General features: G+C 47.9%; 1 protein-coding gene across 1 annotated transcript in view; it reads left to right on the top strand.

The window, feature by feature from the left end:
- The first annotated feature begins 1,058 nt into the window (after positions 1-1,058).
- Positions 1,059-21,039, top strand: part of TCF7L1 (transcription factor 7 like 1) — a 163,104-nt gene continuing 143,123 nt past the window's right edge. Inside the window, exons 1-3 of the mRNA XM_060116599.1 lie at positions 1,059-1,301; positions 1,385-1,448; positions 1,687-1,814. Of these exons, the coding sequence (XP_059972582.1) occupies positions 1,059-1,301; positions 1,385-1,448; positions 1,687-1,814 (435 nt within the window). The remainder of the gene's footprint in view (positions 1,302-1,384; positions 1,449-1,686; positions 1,815-21,039) is intronic.

Below are 21,039 nucleotides of genomic sequence, written 5' to 3'. Positions count from 1 at the left end.
ACTGGGCAGACAATCTTCCTTCGCAACGAACCAAATCCGAATTCTCTCTGAAACCAAGACCGTGAGTTATTCGATTAAGGACCTAGTCCGGAACTATGGGGCGAAGGTGATCTTTGGGATTTCAGCCTGGGTGACTCTGGACACCTGAACAAAGTCGAAAACGTGACCTGGGGCGGGGGGCGCGTTGGAACCCCACAGGAAGGAGGAGCGGGAGGCCGCCCGGCATATTCCCGGGGTGCCATACATCTCTCCAATCCTGTGCCCTACGCAGCCGGCGAGGGCGACCAGGCCGGGAGGGACCCAGCGCTGCGAGGTCTCCAGGCACCGAGACTGTCCCCGGCCGGTCTGTGGGTCCGAAGCTTTCCCGCAGGGGGCAGTGCCGCCCGCCGGCGCGCGGATCCGGTGGGAGGGGGTGTGGAGCCGGTGCGGAGTTCTGGGGGTTCTCGGGAAGAAAGTTAGGGGATGCCTAGGGGTGGGGGCGGGACCCGAGCGGTCGGCCGGAGGTTGGGGACAAGGCCGCGGGGGTGCAGGGTAGGGCGCGGGGAGGGGGTCTGGGCGAGTCTGGGCGCGAGGGCGGTGCGAGCTGCGGGGAGGCGCAGCCCCGGAAGGTGTGAGCGAGCGGCAGGCGAGTGTGAATGCGAGTGTGTGCGCGCCGGAGCTCTCCGGGTTCTGCGAGGCGCGCGGGTGTCAGCTTGCAGCGGGGCTCCTCCCTCCGGCCCCCCTGGCCCGCGCGCCGGTCCCTCCTCCCTTTCCCCGCTCGCCCCTCCCCGGCGGGCCAGGCGCTGGGACACCCCGGCGGAGCAGGCGGCGGCGGCAGCGAGTTGGGGAGCCCCGGGCTCCGCGCTGCCGGTGGGGCCCGAGCCGAGCCGCCCCCGCCCCGGCCCGGCCGCTCCGGCCCAGCTTCCCTCCGGGCCACGCCCTGTCAAACTTTGTTGCTGGGGCCGCCGCGGCGGCGAGCGGAGCGGGCCGGCCAGCGGGAGGGAGGGAGGGGCGGGCGCCGGGCCGGGCGCGGGCGGCGAGGGGCTCCGAGAGCGGCGGCCCCGGCCCGCGGCCCCACCATGCCCCAGCTCGGCGGCGGCGGCGGCGGCGGGGGAGGCGGCGGCGGCGGCGGCTCGGGCGCCGGGGCGGCCGGCGGAGGGGACGACCTCGGGGCCAACGACGAGCTGATCCCCTTCCAGGACGAGGGGGGCGAGGAGCAGGAGCCGAGCAGCGACAGTGCCTCGGCGCAGCGGGACCTGGACGAAGTCAAGTCGTCCCTGGTCAACGAGTCGGAGAACCAGAGCAGCAGCTCGGACTCGGAGGTGAGGAGGCTTCCGCGGCCGCCCCCGGGGGACCCCAGCCCCGCGCTCGCTCACCCGCCTTCGCCTTTGTGTCTCCTCCGTAGGCGGAGAGGCGTCCGCAGCCCGCCCGGGACGCTTTCCAGAAGCCGCGGGACTATTTCGCCGAAGGTAAGCGCCGGCCCCGGCAGCCCTCACTCCCGGCCCCGCGGCGCTCGGCGCCTCATCTCCGGCCGTTCTCGGTACCCCTTACCCCCGCGGCCGTACCCCTGCTCTCCGCCCCTGTCGGCCTCAGCAGTCCTGGGGCGCGCGTGGGGGGCGCTCGGGTCCCTGGTCCCCACTCCGGGTCCCCAGCCGCGGCGCTGTCCCGGGGACCCCGACCTTACCCCCTCCTTGGTCTTGCCCGCAGTGAGAAGGCCCCAGGACGGCGCGTTCTTTAAGGGTCCCCCCTACCCTGGGTACCCGTTCCTGATGATCCCGGACCTGAGCAGCCCGTACCTCCCCAACGGACCCCTGTCTCCGGCAGGAGCGCGCACGGTGAGTGACCGTCCCGCCGCGCCGGGGCGGGTGGGCGGCCGGGGCCCGCGAGATGCGCCCCCGGGCTCGGCGACAGGGTGGGGGATGGGGGATGGGGCCGTCCCGTGAGGATCCTGGGCAGAACTTGCTTACGGGGTTGAACTACTCTGGCGGCCGAGGGTTAGGCTGCGCTAGGCAGTGCCTGCATGAAAAGAAAGTGCCTTTACATTCTCCCCTTTTGCTGGGGAGCGGCTTTGGGGTCCACTTCTGGGGTCCTCCTTGGTCTTCGGAATTCTTTGCTCGCACTAAAGGGAAACTTGGATTTGTGCCGGTTGGGCGGGGGTGTGTGTGTGGGGGGGTCTCGCTTCCTTCCTGGAAATCGGTCAGCTTTCCCTGGCAGTTGGGCAGTGGGGCCGGGGGAGCTGGGTTGGCGACGTTGCCCCACGACTCCAGTTTCGCTGGGCGGCTGTGAGTTCGTTCCTAAGAAACCCAGTATTCGTGGCGGGTTATTCACACACACCCCTCCCCACCCCCAGCCCTCGCGCGGGGGCCTCAACTTTTCTGTAGAGCTCGGGATTTTAAACTCGCCAAGATGATTTCGAGGGCGAATCGAGGCATTCTTCAAGTTGAGGAACTTGGCTTTTACGCCCTTTGTTGCCGGCTTTTCTCATTTAAAGCGAGCGCTGCGACACTTTAAACCTGTTAATGGGCGCGCATTGTGTGCTGCGCGCTGGCATTTAGAGCCGTGATTAAGCAAATTGACCGGGCCCCAGACGACGTGCAAATGAGGGCGGATTCCTTCGCCCCCTCCCTGGCTCTAACTCCCGCCCCCCGCGTTGCGAGGGGCACAGCCCGGGCTGGCCAGGCTTTTTTGTCCCCTGAGTTGCCACCCCAGCCGAGGGCCCCCTGCCCAGGTGCTAGGTCCGATGGCAGATCTTGGGTGAACACCTGCCTACTATGCGCCAGGCTCTTGCGCGCTGCTGCTTGGGCGCCCGCACGCTGTAGTGGTTCTCTTTGCTCCCTGCCCGGTTTCCCAGTGCCCGCCAGTTCGTGCTGTTTTGATTCGGGGTGGAAGGTGTTTGGCGCCTTAAGAGCTGACCCGACAAACTCACTTTATGCTCAAGTTGTCCTTAAATAACAATCATAGTTAAAGGGCTGCCTGGGAAACGCTGGTGCTGAATGGACCATCCCTGCCGTCATGGTACAGCGGTTGGTGGAGAGTGGAGACATCTGCCGCCGGTTCAGTGGGGCCGCTCTGCCGGCCGGTTGGGGTGTGGGAGTGGAGGCAGGGGACTCTGGCCAACCGAGCGCAGAGTGGAGCCGCACAGCCCTCTCCTTTCAAGCAGGGAAGACCCAGCACCTTTGGCCCTGCCTTGGTGCATCCTGGGAACTCCCGAATGTAAGTCCTGAATATGAGCTGGATACGGGCATCTGGCTGTTGCTTTTTCTCATTCATGTTAAAAGAAAAATGTGTGAGTAAAAGTTGAGCAAAACAAACTGCCGTAACGTTGTTCAGGTTTTCACAGATTCTCTTCCGTGTCCGCAGATGTGGCTCAGTTCTGAAAGTTTTAGTAGGGTTTCTGTACCTGTGTGTGTGAAAAGGTAGGTCACTACGCTATCAGAGTCCCTTTTCTCCATTTTACCTTTAGTTGTCTGGGAAAAAGTGGCATTTCTGTGAGTCAGCACCGATCCATGTCCTGGTGCAAATAAAGTCGCCAGAAGTGTTCCAAATATGACGAATTATTTCACTCAAGCTAGCTATCCCTTTCCCCTTTCTCACCAGGGCATTTAGATTCTTCCTCTTTGAATGGTAACGACTGCCTGTCTTCATATGCTGCTCTTCCCCTCCCCCTCAGGAGCCCAAATGGGACAGATTTTGTTTGTGTCAGTCCCCTACTTTCTTCTACCATCTTCTACCACCCTTCCTTCTTTCTCCCATCTTACATGTTCTTTTGCCTAAGAGCTTCCAAAGGCAGCTTCTTTTTGGTACTGGCGATTCCTGATTACTGCATCCAGGCCTGCATGGGATTTTTGGAGCCCTCCTTGAGGAAGCCAGCCTTTCCCCTCTGCATGCTTTTTACGGTCCCTGCTCATTCCTGCAGTTGTTCCCTGCCTGAGCCCATGTCACTAGCCTCCTTTCTGAGCCTCCAAGAACACTCACCCTCTCCCTGTTGATCCTTCATACGGGGCTTAGTATGTCCTGTCTCACTCTCCTGTTGCCATCTTGCCTCCCTGATGAATTGCCCTTGCAGAAAAGTAGGTTCAATGCCCGCATTGTTTCTGTGCCCCTTATGTGTCTGTCATTGTATTTTGACCTGCGTGGTTACAAAATTTATTGAAGTTTCCTGCAGTTAGATCAGCTCAGTAGAACCTGCTAATTTGACTCTATCTTTGGGCGTCAATGACTGTTAGGAAAGCAAGGGAGAAAACACTTAAGCACTTGATTGTCTGGACTGTAGGACTGAGATGACGCTTTTCCTCTGGATGATTATATTAATGTAATTAGTGTGATGCTTACTGTAGGCAAACTATAGGTGCAGACAGAGTGGCCCTCTGTAGGGGTCCCTGCCTGGTAAAAGGAATGTATTGATAGATAGATATGGGGGGGAGAAGGGGAGGAACGTGGCTGAAGGGTGAGGGGGGTGGTGGCTTATATGATCTGGTCTCTCTTTTAGCAGCCTAAGTCTTTTTTGGTTTCATATCTAAATTTCACAACCTTAGTCCTTGCTGCTCTAAGGCCTATGAGTGATATAAAATTGGGTGACCTTAGTTCTCTTATGCCCTAACACTTTCTGGAAATACCAAGCCAGAGGCAAACGTGAGGTTTGGCTGGAGTGTTCTCAGGGTATTAATTGACCCTAGGAATAGCAGCAGGGCTGCAGCACCCTCACCCACTGGCAAAATTCCTTCTGGGACAACTGGGGGCCAGCCAGTCCTCCAGTCTGGCCATCTCCTCCCCATGCATTACCTTTGCCCTCCACTCTGGTTTGGCTGGGAGGCTGGGAAGTGGCCTCTTCCTGAGTCTCTTTAGAGAAGAGGTCCCCTTAACCTGGGGTGTGTGCCAAGCCTCCGAGCCGTGATTCATTCTCATCTGGAGCTCTGGGGACCCTGTGGCCTGTGAAGAGAGGAATAACGGCCACAAATCACTTTTCACTCCTTCCAGTAGTCACACGAAATTATACATTCATTCATGAAAAGGCTTCACCAGTTCACTAAACCACCTTGGTGCTGTTGACTAGAATTTTGTTAGGAAAATGTAAGTCAGCACAGAAGAAAGTGGATGTCAAAAATAGTTGGACTAATCAGAGCCAAAAAGAAACTGCAGCATGTGGTTCAGTGAGTGAGCAGCAAAGTGATAGGCGTTTGACCGTGACCACAATGTGAGCGCTAATGACATTTTGGAAAAGAGCGCTTCCAGGTAGAGTTGCTGAGGAAATCTATAGTTTGGGGTCCAGTGTATAAATTTTAGAGCTGCCGTTGTGCAGCTCAAGCACCAAGTTATTCATAGATTTCTCAGACCATCACAACTCAAATTTCTGTAGGAAATTACTCTGTCCTTCAAACATGAGCCTGTATTAAAGTCCTTCGCATCCCACTGCTTCCCATGGGCAGTCCTGCTGATATCCTGGGTGCTCCTGTTTCCTTCCTGACACAAAGGAGCCCAAGCAGAAATCTTTGTGTATGTATAGAGAAATTTTCTGGTTTTTAGGAGTTGTATGTAAAAGCCAAGTATTGATAAAACCTCTTCTTTTGGAAGATCGGTATAAACATGCTGTTTTTGGGAAAGTTCTTTTAAGCCATTTCATCTAAATATAACTTCTGTTCTATTTTTCTCTAAATATAACTCAGGGTTTAATGAGGGCTTTTCACATGGAATGAGCATTTACGAGGGCCCTGCCTGCGTTGCTGAAGTTTTGGCACTTAGATTTCTGGGGTGACAATTGATGACAAACTCTGTGGAGAGACTCAAACCCTGTCAGTCCTTTTTCTTTGGGTGGGTGGATCTGACAGAGAACACCTGCTTGTTCTGTCACAATTTTGGAAAGGTTTAGGTTGGTCTCATTCTTCAGTGATCTTACTTCTGGGGAATCTTGAAAAAGTAGGCCAGCACATGTACACACACACACACACACACACACACACACACACATCTAACCTTCAATACAGAGTGTTCCAGCCTTTACAGTGATGTGCAAAGTTACCCAAAACATTGTGGCATAAAAAGGAATTTAAATGATAAACTCATTGGAAAATCCATAATGTAAAGATCCTATATTCCAACGTAGAGTCCATTTTTACTTGCTAACACTGGGGAAATTCAGATTGGCATCCTTAAGATAAAAGTCATAACGTCTTGACTTCATTGCCTATCCTGGGCAATGACTAAGGAAGGGACTGTGGGAGTTAGGCTGAATTAGACCCAGCTTTGCCCTGAAGGACCTAAAAATCGAGTTAGGAAGAAGTAACGTTAGTACAAACCACTATAACAGGAAGTCCACGTTAAGAGTCAATAAAATTCAGAGAAGAATTTTCAGAATAAAAAGAATAGAAAAAGTGTCTTGGGCTGGCATGGTCAAGGAAGGCAGGTAAAGGAAATTGTTTTAGACTGGTCCCTGAAACTCATCACTCTTTAATTCAAAGTAATTTTTGTTAGCTATAAAAAATTTAAACAGTACAAAGGTATTTAGAGTGAAAAGTGGAAGTCCTGCACGTACATCTGAAGGTAGAAGCCAGCACAGGGAGAGCAAAGGCATAGAGTGGGTTAGGAGTTCAGGGCCATTGGGGTAAGGCAAGTTTTTCCATTTGCCTGGAAGGGTAAGGGGCCAGACCTTGAATGCCAGTGAAGGAATCTGCCCTTATTCAAGAAGCAGCAGGGTACCATCCAAAGTTCTGCTGGGAAATAATGTGACTCATACATGTGCTTAAAAGGATAATAGTGATTGTGGGGAGAGGACCTGGGAGGAGCTAGAATGCTTGGGAGACTCACAAGAGGCTAGGGGCGAGGTGAAAGGGGCTTAGGAGTATCTGAATGGAAAGGAAAGGTAGCATGAGGGAGACTGGCATGGTTGCTTGAGTTTGCATGGGAAGAGGTGGTGGATGGATGGGAGGGAGGGAGGGAGGGGCTGATGTCACAGTTAACTCCTGTTGTCTGAGCCTGGGAGACGTGGGGTGTGACTTCTGGCGAGTGAGGCCCTGGCCCTCCATCTTTACCTCCCCAGTGCTGGACAGACGCTTATGAACTATTTTAGCAATAACAGCCCCCACGGTCTGTCAGAGGGTCTCACGGAGAGGAGCTGCTCAGTCTCGTTGGACAGGCACTGGGTTTGAGGGGATATTGAGGGAATAGTTGAAGCTTCAGCAACAGGCTGATGCGAGGGAGCAGGAGAAGAAAGGAAGGAGGTGCTCAGAGCAGAGAAGTCACTGAGGAAGGATGGAAAGGGGTCTCTGCCGAGGTGGGAGAAGAGCTTAGGTGCTGCGACTGCACGGTAGCTGGAGGGGGGGAAGGGGGTGGGGTGTGCCTTAGTGTCCGATGCCACAGGGAGAGGGAAAAAGAGGCCTGAGGACTCCGAAGGAGCTTTGGGAATTCACTAATCAGGAAGCAACTGGTGCCTGCAGAGAGCAGTATCCCAGGCAGGTGATGACGAGAAAGGTAGGTAGGCAGAGATGCTAGCTTCAGGCTTCTCCGTCGGGGGTCAAGGTGCTGTAACCAGGGCTGGTCCCGCCGTGTGGCCCGTCCCTCCCTCCTCAGCCAGAACCCACACCAGACTCCCACACATACGAGCAGCCTCCTGCCTTACACATTTCACTTTCTATCTCCCGTAACCTGGAAGGTGTTGGAAAACCAGACTCTGGACAACCCATTTAAGAAGATGGGCTGTGGCAACGCGAGGGATGGGAAGCACTGCAGGCTCCGGAGAGGGTCCATGTAGGATGCTGGGGCGGGAGCTTGTTCGTACCAGCGACAGGGTAGGGTGGAGGGTCAATGGGGAACAAGAGGAGGAAGAGATGAGACTGAGCGCTTCGGGACGAAGGCAGTCTTCTTCCCTCAGAGATGGAGGATGCTCCGTAGCTCCATCCACCAACAGGAGGTACTGTTCTCTTGACTTTGCAGGTGAGCCCAAGCGTTGAAGAAGGGGATGTGGAAAAACAGTGCGGAGGTGGAGGTGCAGGAATTGGTGGGGAGTGCGTTGGGTGTCTAGATGACTTCGGGATTATCAGTAAAAAACCAAGAGCAAGTTGGCTGGGGTTTTGTTGGCAGTAGGGAGACCACAGGCCCTTCCTCTGTACCCAGTTATAAAGCCAAACTTGTTGGGAACCTTTTAGCCACATGGGAATAATGAGATGTTTGTGCATGGATTGAAAGATATGAGACACTTGGGGAACTGTTCCTCTTTTTATTGTCTGGAGCTGGCTGACTTGGAAGCGGGGTAGAGGTGAAGATCAAAACACAACTCATTTTCAGTCAGGGACAGATGTTGGCATGTGTGAAGTTATCGGGGATGGGAAAGGACTGGAAAAAAAAAAGCATGTAGAGAATTGCCCCGTATTGGCTAATCTAATAATGTATTTTTAGAGGAGGTTTTTATATGTCCCATGTGTTACTGTTTTCTCTCAAACTGGATTGGATTTAGGGAGCAGTGAAATGATTGCAGTTTCCAAAACCTTGGCATCTGGGGATGAGGGGACATGGGGGGAGTGCAGGGGGCTTGCCTTTTCCTCTGTACTGTGTGTGCTGCCCAGGGAACAACTCAGGGGCACTGGGCAGCTTCTTTCTGAGATGCTGAGTTTTCCCTCCATTGCCAGGTAGCTTTAAGGTTCTAAAGGTTTTAGGTTCAGAATCCTCAGTCTTTCCTTTTCATTATGTGTAGAGCCTACAGATTTTTCACGGGAAAATGACCTTTTAGTTTAGAAACACACTTCGAAGTTTGAACATTAAAATCATAAAAATGTTTTCCTGAACATGACCCTTTTCATGAGATTTTGTGGAAATAGTAAGGGATGATAACTCCAGTTACCTGGAGTCCTCAGGACAGGAAATGAAGTCACACATACACTTTCAAACTGTTATAGCAGTTTAGAAATCTGTTCCATTCAAGAGGAGGAACAAGACTCCAAGTGTTCACCCCAATTGTGGAAAATAAGTGTAAACAAAAAATTCACAAAAGAAGAGACTATGAATGCCTACTAATTATGTGAAACTAGCCTCCCAGGTAGTCAGAAGTGTTAATACAGATAAGCACTATTTTTTGGCCACCAAATTAACAAAGGTTTTGTCTTACGAAGACTGTTCAGTGCTGGCAAATGTACGGTGAAGTAGGTGCTCTTAGTTGCTGTTCTTGAAGGGTGTTGACAGCCCACCCCATTGGGAAAGCACTTGGCAATGGTTGCTAAAACCTGAACATTTGTCATTGCTTCTGACCTAAGAAGTAGATACTTGCTATCCCCATTTTGCTGCTGGGCAGACAGACTTGTAGAGGTCAAGTATCTTGTTCAGGGTCATGCAACTAGTCATCGACAGCACAAAGATTTTAACTTGGTTGTGAGTGCAAAGTCTGGGTCTTCCCATTTCACCCTTGTGACTTTCCACGCATGCCTGATGTCACTAGCTCCTCCCCCTCTTGGGAGACGGGCAGCTGACCTTTGTCTCCCAGTTCAGAAATCCTGACGTGAGTTACCAGTCAGGGTGGAGGGCAGGTAGATTTGTTCCAACTTTACAAATCGGACCTGGGAGGGTACCTTCGCAAATAAACAGTTGTGTAAGTGAGTGAGCGGCTGTGGTTGAAGTTCTTTGTCCAGTGCTATCTGTGCTCCACAGGCGTCAAATAACCTTTAGGTGGCGGCCCCAGGAATTTTACCACCACGTTACCTTCCTTCAGAGAAAAAGTGGTTATCTGCTAACGGAGACGTGAACTTTTCTGAGCTGGGGGACTGTTTTTTCCTGTTGAGATCAGTGAGGTTGGAAGAATACACGTGTGTCTTTAGGGTGGAAGGAGGTGGGAGGGGCAGGCTTGCTCGCTACCCCTGCAATTTGGATTACAACGTAGTTTGGTTAACAAACCAAGCTCTGGTGAACCAAGTATGCAAATATTTCCTTATTGTGCATTTTATAAAATATTTTATAAATTGGTTGCTTTTGTTAAAGTTCTTTACAAGTTAAAAATCAGTCCCAATCACCTGTAACTGAGTAAATTGACTGTTAGAGAAATAAATACTAAATTTTTACACAGAGAATTGCAGAGAATTTGTTAGTCCCCACCACCACCCCTTTTCTGTGTGTGTGTGTGTGTGTGTGTGTGTGTGTAAGATGGTTTGAAATTAGGAATCAGGTAATTTGATACCTTTTTATTCACTTACCAAATTTATCTTCCAGGTGGTCTCTTTCTGAAAACAGTAGCATGGTGGGAAGAGTAATAAGGGGCTTCCAAGTATAGTTAATAGAAGTTGGGGAGGCGCCGGGGTCCTATCTAAGCCGTCTTGGAGATCTGCGTATCACAAGGCATTAATCTTGGCGAGATAAATGTCTTATATTCATAACATGAATGGGGCCGTTATTTGTAGGAATATCTATGGAAAGTGTGTTGTGTGGAAAAACAAAGATGTAAATATGAGATAGTAACTGTGATCCATTAGATGGATCTGATGATAAGGAAGAAAAGCAAAAGAAGTAGGAATGAGCAGTATGAAAAGTTGAGTTTGTGATTGACATGTACACACTACTATATTTAAAATAAATAACCGACAAGGGAAAAAAAAAGAGAAAAGAAAAGCTGATCAATTCACGAGTCCAGATTTGTTGGCAGTAGTGATTTCTGATATTTAGGACTATATTGTTTCCATAAATTCCAAAAATGTTATACCAGAGTCACTAGAGTCAGCTGGATTTATAAGACATACCTTCTAGGAGTGCATTGGGGGTTCCTCCCTGAGTTTCTTGTGCAAGGACTCCACATGGGTACCCTGCAGCCCTCTGAGCTAGAAGGGACCATCCAGCTCACCCCAGTGGTGAGGAACACAAGCTCAGGGAGATGGTAGGCTTGCCCAAGATCAATTATGAGTGATGGAAACCGGACTAGGGCCCAGCTGCACCCCCTGGAGCTTTACCCTCTCCACTACTCAGGGAGATGGACAGCAACCCTGGCAGAAAGCCATGCTATGGAGAAAGTGCATCTCAAAGTATTTCTTTATTAAACTAGAACACCTGACCCATGATAAATGATGCATAGACATTTGTTGAATGTTGACAGCATGAATATTTGAACATCAATATTTTTAAAAAAACAGCCTTGTAGGCACCTGCAGTGTTCCAGGGTGCTATATCACACCATTTACAGCTGTTAGCACATCTGATAGTACAACCTCTGTTTTATCCACGAGGAAGCTGAGCCTGAGAGAGTAAGCGAGGGGTCCAGAGACACTTCTCCAGAAGGTCATAAAGCCATCGTTCCAATCACAGTGCTGCAATTTCCCCTCTACTGAAAGTGGACGGCCAAATTAATGTGAAAATGCTGTTTGGAGCAAGATACAAAGAATAAAAAATGACTAATGAGCAACATCTCTGCAGTTATTCTTTTCAGTGGCCTTCCCAGCCCTTTAACAGGAGGAACTTTTAGTCACTGCTTCTGCCTGGGGTAGAGTCAGAGCCTTAATGGTTGGTGTCTTTAGAGTTTCAGAGATGGTATTTATTGCGATCTTAATCTTCCTTTGCTTTTCTGTGCTGTGCAGCTCTATGTAATCTATGTTTTTCCCCTTCAGTTTCCCTTGTGTTTTCTTCTGACATCTTGAGGTACTAAACTTGGATCCTTAGATACCACAATATGCAATATTGGTATGTGCATCTGTTGACTTGGTCTACTGCCTACTTCCACTCCTGACCAGCCCCACTTGCTTGTACATGTGTGAATATTAGTTTGTCTGTAAATTAGATACAGTCATTGCTTATTAATCATATCATCTATTTAAACATTTCCAGGCGGGTGACATAGAGTGGAGGTATAGTGGGAGTCTTAGAGATTCGTGAGATGAAAACACTTCGTACCTCTACTTTACAACATAAGCGTTTCTGTTAATAAAATGATTGTCGGGGAGAGAGACATTGGTCTGAAGCTTTGGAGTGGGAAAGAGATCATCCTCATGGGCATGTTCCCAGGCCCTCCTAAGGAAAGTTAATGCAGGAAGAGGAGGGGATGGTGAGAAAGTCCAGAGATGGGGAGAACACCTTAGTAAGCTGCTCCTTTGAGCTTGTACCAAAAGAGAGGAGAGAGGAATGGTGGAGAGAAGCCCGAGGCTTGAGGGGTAGAAAAGCACACTGCACTGACCAGCGATATATGTGGCTAAGGGGTCTGGGACTAGGATTAGGCCTTGGACCCTAGCCCAGCCATGGTCTGGCTGTTACCCCTGTGCCCCAGGGCCCTCTTAGGCAAAATGGGGATAGTGGTAGTGTTTGAGGGTCATTGGATTACATTTTGGCTGAATGGACTGTGTTTTAAAACCAGGATTTTTCCAAGGCTAAAACTAAATATCGTAGGATGAATCTCTGAGATGTAGAAAGAAATCAGAAATGTCATCAAAATAATTTACAGTATTATTACAACTTAAGATGTTTAGTGACCAAAAAAATTTTTTAAACACATTTTTTAAAATAAATTTATTTATTTTATTTATTTATTTTTGGCTGCATCAGGTCTTCGTTGCTGCACGGCCTTTCTCTAGTTGTGGCGAGCGGGGGTCTCTCTTTGCTGCCGTGCACGGGCTTCTCATTGCGGTGGCTTCTCTTGTTGCAGAGCACGGGCTCTAGGCGCGTGGGCTTCAGTGGTTGTGTCATGTGGGCTCAGTAGTTGTGGTTCATCGTCTCTAGAATGCAGGCTTAGTAGTTGGGGTGCATGGGCTTAGTTGCTCTATGGCATGTGGGATCTCCCCGGAAAAAGGCTTGAACCTGTGTCACCTGCATTGGCAGGTGGTTTCTTAACCACTGTGCCACCAGGGAAGCCCTCAAATTGTCTTTTGTAGTAAAAAGAAAAAACATTAAAAATTTTTACTGGGGCTGGGGGGTGTCTGGAATGGCCCCAAGACCTGTGCTATACTTAGTTGTCATGTATCTTTAGTCTCCCTCAGTCTAGAACAGTTTTTTTTTTAAGATCTATTTATTCCTTTTATATTTTATTATTGCTGCGTTGGGTCTTGTTGCTGCACACGGGCTTCCTCTAGTTGCGGCGAGCGGGGGCTACTCTTCGTTGCAGCGTGTGGGCTTCACATTGTGGTGGCTTCTCTTGTTGCAGAGCACGGGCTCTAGGCGTGCGGGCTTCAGTAGTTGTAGCACGCGGGCTTCAGTAGTTGTGGCTCGCGGGCTCTAGAGCGCAGGCTCAGTGGTTGTGGCGCACGGGCTTAGTTTCTCCGCGGCACGTGGGATCTTCCTGGACCAGGGCTTGAACCCGTGTCCCCTGCATTGGCAGGCGGGTTCTTAACCACTGCGCCACCAGGGAAGTCGTAGAACAGTTTTTTGATCTGTCTCTTGTGTTGACTTTTTAAGAATACAAGCCATTTATTTTGTAGGACCTTGAACATTTTTTTTTTTTATGATGTTTCTTCAAGTAGATTCAGGTTGTTTATTTTGGGCAACAAAACTGCATAATTGAGGCAGCATTGATGTCTTTCTCAATGCTTCTCCTAAGCGGTGCCATCTGTTTTTCCCCATTATAGGTGGTGGTCATTTTTTTTTTTTTTTTGCTGTACGCGGGCCTCTCGCTGTCGTGGCCTCTCCCGTTGCGGAGCACAGGCTCCGGACGCGCAGGCTCAGCGGCCATGGCTCACGGGCCCAGCCGCTCCGCGGCATGTGGGATCTTCCCAGACCGGGGCACGAACCCGTATCCCCTGCATCGGCAGGCGGACTCTTAACCACTGCGCCACCAGGGAGGCCCGTAGCTTATTTTATACACAGTATTTTGTACCTCCTAATTCCCTACCCCTATATTGCCCCTCCCCCTTTCCCTTTCCCTGCTGGCAACCACTAGTTTGTTCTCTATATCTGTGAGTTTGCTTTTTTGTTATATTCACTAGTTTGCTGTATGTTTTAGATTCCACATATAAGTGTTATCATACAGTATTTGTCTTTCTCTGACTTATTTCACTTAACATAATGCCCTCCAAGTCCATCCATGTTTCTGCAAATGGCAAAATTTTGTTTTTCTTTATGGCTGAGTAATAGTCTGTGTGTGTGTGTGTGTGTGTGTGTGTGTGTGTATGTGTGTATGGTGGTCGGATTTTTAAAGTTTGACATTTTAACACAGGAACAATTTCTCAGCTCTATGAGTTGCTAGATTGTTTCTGTTCTTCTCTATAGCATATTTGTGAATACTCAATAAGATGAAGGAACAAGATATTTTTGGTCCTTTTTAAAAAATAATAGTTTGTTCTTCACAGTTTTTGTGGCTGCATCAATCATAAATCAATGATTCATCAAGAAATTACAGTACATAATTCTGAAATCTTGTGAAATATTGAGGTCGCAGAGTTGACATTCTGTTCTGTGTTCTTCGTAGGATGTAAAGAACTTCCTAATTAGGATTTTTAGGTTTTTATCTGATGACTGGAGTTTCTCACAGACTGTCTGGATTTGGTTAAATGCAACCCCAGGGTTTCTTTAAACATGTTTTTCTGTCCCCTGTAGTTCTTGAAAATCGTTAGCTGGATTTAGATTCTTGATCAAGCGTCAAGGTTCTCTCTCTCTTCTTTAATTTATTTTATTTTATTTTTTATCTTTTTGGTTCTGTAAATTGACTTTTATAGACTTTATTTTACTTTTCAACTTATTTTTGCCAGACTCATTCATAGATGTTGTCCTTACACTGTGAGACACTTAAGGTCTGGTTGTCTCTCTGTGATATTAACAGCCACTGATGATCACCACCCACATCCACTGCTTCCTGAGCAGTTTCAAAATGGCGATAGTCTGTTTGTATCGTTACTTCTTCATCTATCAGCTGTAATATTTTTTAAAAGAGAAACTACCCCTCGGGACTTCCCTGGTGGTCCAGTGGCTAAGACTCTGCACTTCCAATGCAGGGGGCCCAGGTTTGGTCCCTGGTCAGGGAACTAGATTCCACATGTCACAACTAAGTGTTCGAATGCCGCAACTAAAGATCCTATGTGCCACAACTAAGACCTGGCACAGCCAAATAAATCAATAAATATTTTAAAAAAGAAAGAAAGAAACTACCCCTCATCAACTATTAGTTACCTTAGATCAGAGGTCAGCAAACTGAGATCCACAGGCTAAATCTGACCCAGTATTTATTTTTGTAATTTCAGTTTTATTGAAACAGCCATGCCCATTCATTTGCATAGTGTCAGTGGCTGCTTTTGCACTGCAAGGGCTGAATTGAGTAGTTGCCAGTGAGGCCATAATTGGCCCACAGAGCTGAAAAGATCTGGTCCTTGACAGAAACAGTTTACTGACCCCTGCTCTAGATCATGTGGAAAAAGCAATTTAAATATTGGATTCTTTCCCCAGTTTTCAGTTGGTTTCCAATTACCCTGCAAAGGTGACCACTGACGTTATTTCTTAAAATATCGTTACAAATTCATAGACTTAAGCCTATTTGGTATGTAGTTCCGTCGATTTACAATTATTATCTTTATTGAAACTCAGATTGCCCCATCTTTAGCCAGTGGGAGCGTCTTCAAGATGGCTCCTGAGTCTTTTTGCGTACACAGTCCTAGTGGTCTTGTGGTCTTTGATGCTTCCCTGATTACTGGTGTGGTTGCAAGTTCATCTTGTGGATTTCCTGCTGCAGACCTGGAACCAGCCATTTCTAGGAGCTCTGCTTCCTGTCAGTGTAATACGTTGTTTAGAGACCATAGTCTGAATGCTGAGGGTGCGTGTATATATAGCTCCTAAGGGTTTATTCTGTTTAATGTATGAGCATACCAAGCAATCAGTAGAACTTAAAAGTAGAATATAATATGCATATTGTAATGTTAAAACAATCACTTTTTTTGTTCTAAAAGTATGTAATGTTCTCTATTTTTAATGTACTTTTAGTCTTAATAATGTTAATTTATCCTCCTATTTATTTAGTAATTGTATATCAGAATTGTTTTCTATGAAATTAACATCTTTCATGCTCATATTTTATTCTTTCAATAAAATATATACATATCTGCTTCTGCCAACTGTTAGCATTTCAAAGGATAAAAGCTCATAAGGAGATTTCCACTCAAGTTACCTGTGGAATGCTTCCCTGTTTTTGAAGGGGCATGTTCAGATAATGACAACAAAGCCAAACATGCTTCATTTACTTATTTCTCACATTGTGACACTAATTAGATATGTTGGTCACCTCTGTGACCACGTGATCATCCATCATGCAGAAGTTCAGGCCTTCTGAAGACTGAAGCCACAGCTGAACAACAGATTTACATTGAATGCTGAGGCCGAGGCCATATTTTTTATATTCCTGGGACCTACTTCATGGTTGCAAAGATAAAGTAAAGTTGTACAGGGACACAAAGAACACTGCCTGGTACATAGTAAGGACTTCGTTAAGGTAAACTCATTATCAGCTTTGGTGGTCCTGGGTTTTCAGGCCTCCCTAGCCCTTGGGAAATGTAGTCTCTAGTCTCTATATGGTACCATTCCCTGGGCAAGCACTTATGTTCAGTTTTGGATTGCTGGTTTTCTAGAATCCATATTCTTAGCAATCCTGGCTGTCATATTTCCCTTTCGATTACCATTGCCCCAGCACAGTGCCTTGTACACAAAATCTGTACTCTGTGGATATTTGTTAATTGCATTTCTCTCTTTTTAATATATTGTATATAATAAAATAAACAGCAAAAACCTGTCTTCCTCCTGGACATTTTTAGCTAACAAGGGAAATCATTTTTCACTTCTCAGACCTTTCAGGGCGTAATCTTTGATACGTTGATCTTTGGTGGGTTGATCATTTTAATTTTTATTTTTATCATGATTTTCTCAGTTAATCCCAGTATTCAGGCTGTACATTCTTTTAAAAATGAAGCAGATTTCTGTGCTGGAGACAGAGTGCCCACTGGTGTGTAGCTGTGGACAGTCAGTCCTTCATCTGTGATGCTGGAAGTATGTTAGCAGTTGTGGAAACCATATGTTTTTAGGCCTTTGCCAAGGAAAATACTTTAGAATTACATTAGCAACTCCAAGGTATTTTGGCTGTTCTGAATGGACACATGATAGTTTTCCAATTACATAAACTAGAGCTTTTGTTTTATGCTGAACTTTCTTATAGGCTATGGGAACAATAGTGCCTCTATCAGCATTTCCCAGAGTAACATCCAGGGGATGTTAGGAGGTAGTCCTATTGCTTCATTTCTGCAAGACTTCTGGGGCCTTTAACATGCCAGTGTGCACTGCGAATCTCTTAGAGAGGAATGTATTACGCAGGATTCCTTGGGCTTATTTGATCAAGGCTTTCCTTGTGTTTGGAATACTACCCTCCACCTGGCGTCCCCCACCCCGTGCATAAATCTCACTGCATACTCCCTGGCTCCCAGCCTTAGATGTGGTCCCTGCTGCAAATGCTCAGCTCCCTGTACTTGACCATGTTTCTTTGCTGGTAAATATGTGGCTTAACAATGACCTGATACACACTTGTCTTCTCTGGAGCCTGCTCTCACTGAAGAAGTCAGGGAGTGGGTCCATTCTGTTCTCTATGGGATTCTCAGCATCAGGCAGCATTAGAATGGCCCTCCACAAATATTTGTTGGATGAGTGAAGGGATGTAGACCCCTTTATTTCTGAGTAGCATCTCGCAGAACCAGAGCTCTGCCAAACCCACTTTGGGAACCATAGCTCAGTCTTCATTTTCAGGGTAAATAACTAGAGTTCTGTAGACCTTCATAATGCTACTGAATGTACGCAGTGCATCCAGCTAGCAGGGAACTGTCAATACATTGAAAGGTGAGGCTTACAGATGGCCAAGAAACACATGAAAAGATGCTCAACATCACTAATCATTAGAGAAATGCAAATCAAAACTACAGTGAGGTATCACCTCACACCAGTCAGAATGGCCATCATCAAAAAGTCTACAGACAGTAAATGCTGGAGAGGGTGTAGAGAAAAGGGAACCCTCTTGCACTGTTGGTGGGAATGTAAATTGATACAGCCACTATGGAGAACAGTATGGAGGTTCCTTAAGAAACTAAAAATAGAACTACCATATGACCCAGCAGTCCTGCTCCTGGGCATATACCCAGAGAAAACCATAATTCGAAAATATACATGCACCCCAATGGTTCATTGCAGCACTGTTTACAATAGCCAGCTCATGGAAGCAACCTAAATGTCCATCAACAGAGGAATGTGTAAAGAAGATGTGGTACGTATATACAATGGAATATTACTCAGCCATAAAAAGGAACGAAGATTGGGTCATTTGTAGAGACATGGTTGGACATAGAGACCGTCATACAGAGTGAAGTAAGTCAGAAAGAGAAAAACAAATATCGTATATTAATGCATATATGTGGAGTCTGAAAAAATCGGTGTAGACGATCTTATTTACAAAGCAGAAATAGAGACACAGACGTAGAGAACAAACGTGTGGATACCAAGGGGGAAAGAGAGGGTGGTGGGATGAATTGGGAGATTGGGATTGACATATATACACTACTGATACTATGTATAAAATAGATAACTAATGTGAACCTACTGTATAGCACAGGGAACTCTACTCAATGCTCTGTGGTGACCTAAATGAGAAGGAAATCCAAAAAAGAGGGAGATATATGTGTATGTGTAGCTGACTCACTTTGCTGTACAGTAGAAACTAACACAATATTGTAAAGCAACTATACTCCAATAAAAATAAATAAATAAATATGAGGTTCAGTGCTTGAAATAACTTGACTCAGTGGCACATGGTGAATCAGGTGGAATTGGAACCTTCTTTCCCTGATACCTGTCCCTGGGCCCAGTACCCACAGACCGCCTGCAGCCCCCTGTCACGTTGTTAGTTACATAAATGGGAACTCGCGTGGAGACTGGTGGGGGAAGGAGAAATCAGATGCCCCCTTGTGTACTCATTAATGCAGGTAGAACAAAAGGCCCAGCTTGGTTTTCAAGTTCAAATTTGGCTCACATGTGGTCCTCAGTGAAGATTATGATCTCGGATAAATTAAAAACAAATGTTACAGAAGTCGTGATGAGGTAGAAAGGGAGTTCAGGATTCTCGTTTTTAAATGCTGGGGTAAGCAGAGACCCCTCTTTAAAGCAGACATTCACCTCCGCCTCTTTCACTTTACCTCTCCGCCTATCATTATGATTCCTGTTCATTTTCACTTAAATTAGCAAGGCGGGTAGGTGTGTACCTGTGGTCTCACGTCAGGGTCCTCGAGTTTGTTCACCAAGCCCCTCGTTCTTCTGAACCAGGCAGACAGACGTTTAGTCGAATCCGCTAACGCATCCGGTGAGAAGGGAATTGCACATTGGGCAAAAACGCCTCCTTCCTTGGGCAAGACCCCCAGCAGTCTGCTGCCCCAGGCGGCTCCTTTTCCTCAAGGCCAGTGTGCGAGGAGGGAGCACACAGGGTCCCCCTGTATTCTTCTCCCCCAGGCTGAGCTCCCGAGCACATTCTTGACTGGAGCTGGGAAGTCCTGGGGCCCGGCGAGTTTACGCACTAAATGGGACTCTGTATGTCTAAGCCAAATTAAGTCTGCGGGCAGTCTTTACAAGCACAGTAACTGTTTTACAGATGTTAAGAAGCTCAAAAGTACTGTGTATGTTTGTAGTCTCAATCCCTGTAAAGCTTCCATGAGCACATTGCAAGGGCTCTGTACACGGAAATTTAGTTCCTCTGTGCTCACCCTGCTTACCTCTTCACTCTGTCAAAGCACGTGTCATATTAATGTGTGTGTGTGTGTGTGTGTGTGTGTGTGTGTGTGTACACATGACTAGTTCTCCACCGGGGGCAGTTTTGTCCCCCGGGGGACATTTGACAATGTCTGGAGACATTTTTGGTTGTTACGACTTGGTGGGAGAGGGATACTACTTCCATCTTGTGGGTAGAGGCCAAGGATGCTGCTAAATATTTTAAAAGGCGCAGGATCGTCCCTCACAACAAAAAATTATCTTGCCCCGAGTGTTCGTAGTGCTGAGGTTGAAAAACCCTGGTGTACAAACACGCATATCATACATGAATAATAAAACCATGTGCATATGTGTGTGTCCATATGCATATACACACATATGTGATTATATGTATATATACACATATGTGCATGTACGTATATGTATACACACACACACTTTTTTTTTTTTTTGCGGTACGCGGGCCTCTCACTGTTGTGGCCTCTCCCGTTGCGGAGCGCAGGCTCCGGACGCACAGGCTCAGCGGCCATGGCTCACGGGCCCAGCCGCTCCGTGGCATGTGGGATCCTCCCCGACTGGGGCACGAACCCGTGTCCCCTGCATCGGCAGGCAGACTCTCAACCACTGCGCCACCAGGGAAGCCCCACATACTTTTTTTTAAGAAGGGACATTAGAGATACTGGTTGGATTTCAGTTACAGTTGAAGAAACTGGGTCCCGGAGAAGCAAAGAGTTCCTCACCTCACAGAGCCAGTGAGAAACATAGCAGGGGAATTCCCTGGTGGTTCAGTGGTTAGGACTCCGTGATTTCACTGCCGTGGGCACAGGTTCCATCCGTCGTTGAGGAACTAAGATCCTGCAAGCCACGAGGCTGGGCCAAAAAAAAAAAAAAAAAAAAGAGAGAGAGAGAGAGAAACATAGCAGGACTGGTACCTGAATTCCTCTTCTTTCTGAACAGTACTTTTTGCAGAGGTGACAGTCTCCTTCTCAGAGTGTTCTGTGTCCCAGAGGAATATTGTATACATTAACTCATTTAACCCTCAGAATGACCCTGCAGGTGGGGACTGTGGTTATTCCTGCTTTCCTCTGGAGGAAATCAAGCCTCAGAGAGGTCAAGATCCTTGCCTGAGGCCACTCAGCCACGCAGGGGCACGGACTGGTATAGAGATCACATTTGCCCGGCTCTTCCCACCCGGCACCACCTCCCACTGGGCCATGCGGAGGCTCGTGTGAGCTTGAGGGACGTGGCCTTTACAGAGGAGATGCTGAGCGGGGTGACCCATGGGGCTCTGTCCAGCGGTTGTATTCTGAGGCTCCAGTTTGGAAATGGTTCGTAAGGCCTGAGTGTTGTCTCTGAGAAGCCCTGAGCTGTGGAACCCACAGAAGTTTAGGTCCCGCAGCCCTC

Source organism: Mesoplodon densirostris, chromosome 14 (genome assembly GCF_025265405.1).
Source record: "Mesoplodon densirostris isolate mMesDen1 chromosome 14, mMesDen1 primary haplotype, whole genome shotgun sequence".
Taxonomy (NCBI): Eukaryota; Metazoa; Chordata; class Mammalia; order Artiodactyla; family Ziphiidae; genus Mesoplodon; species Mesoplodon densirostris.
The sequence above is the reverse complement of the archived record's forward strand: the minus strand, read 5'-3'. Positions and strand labels throughout refer to the sequence as shown.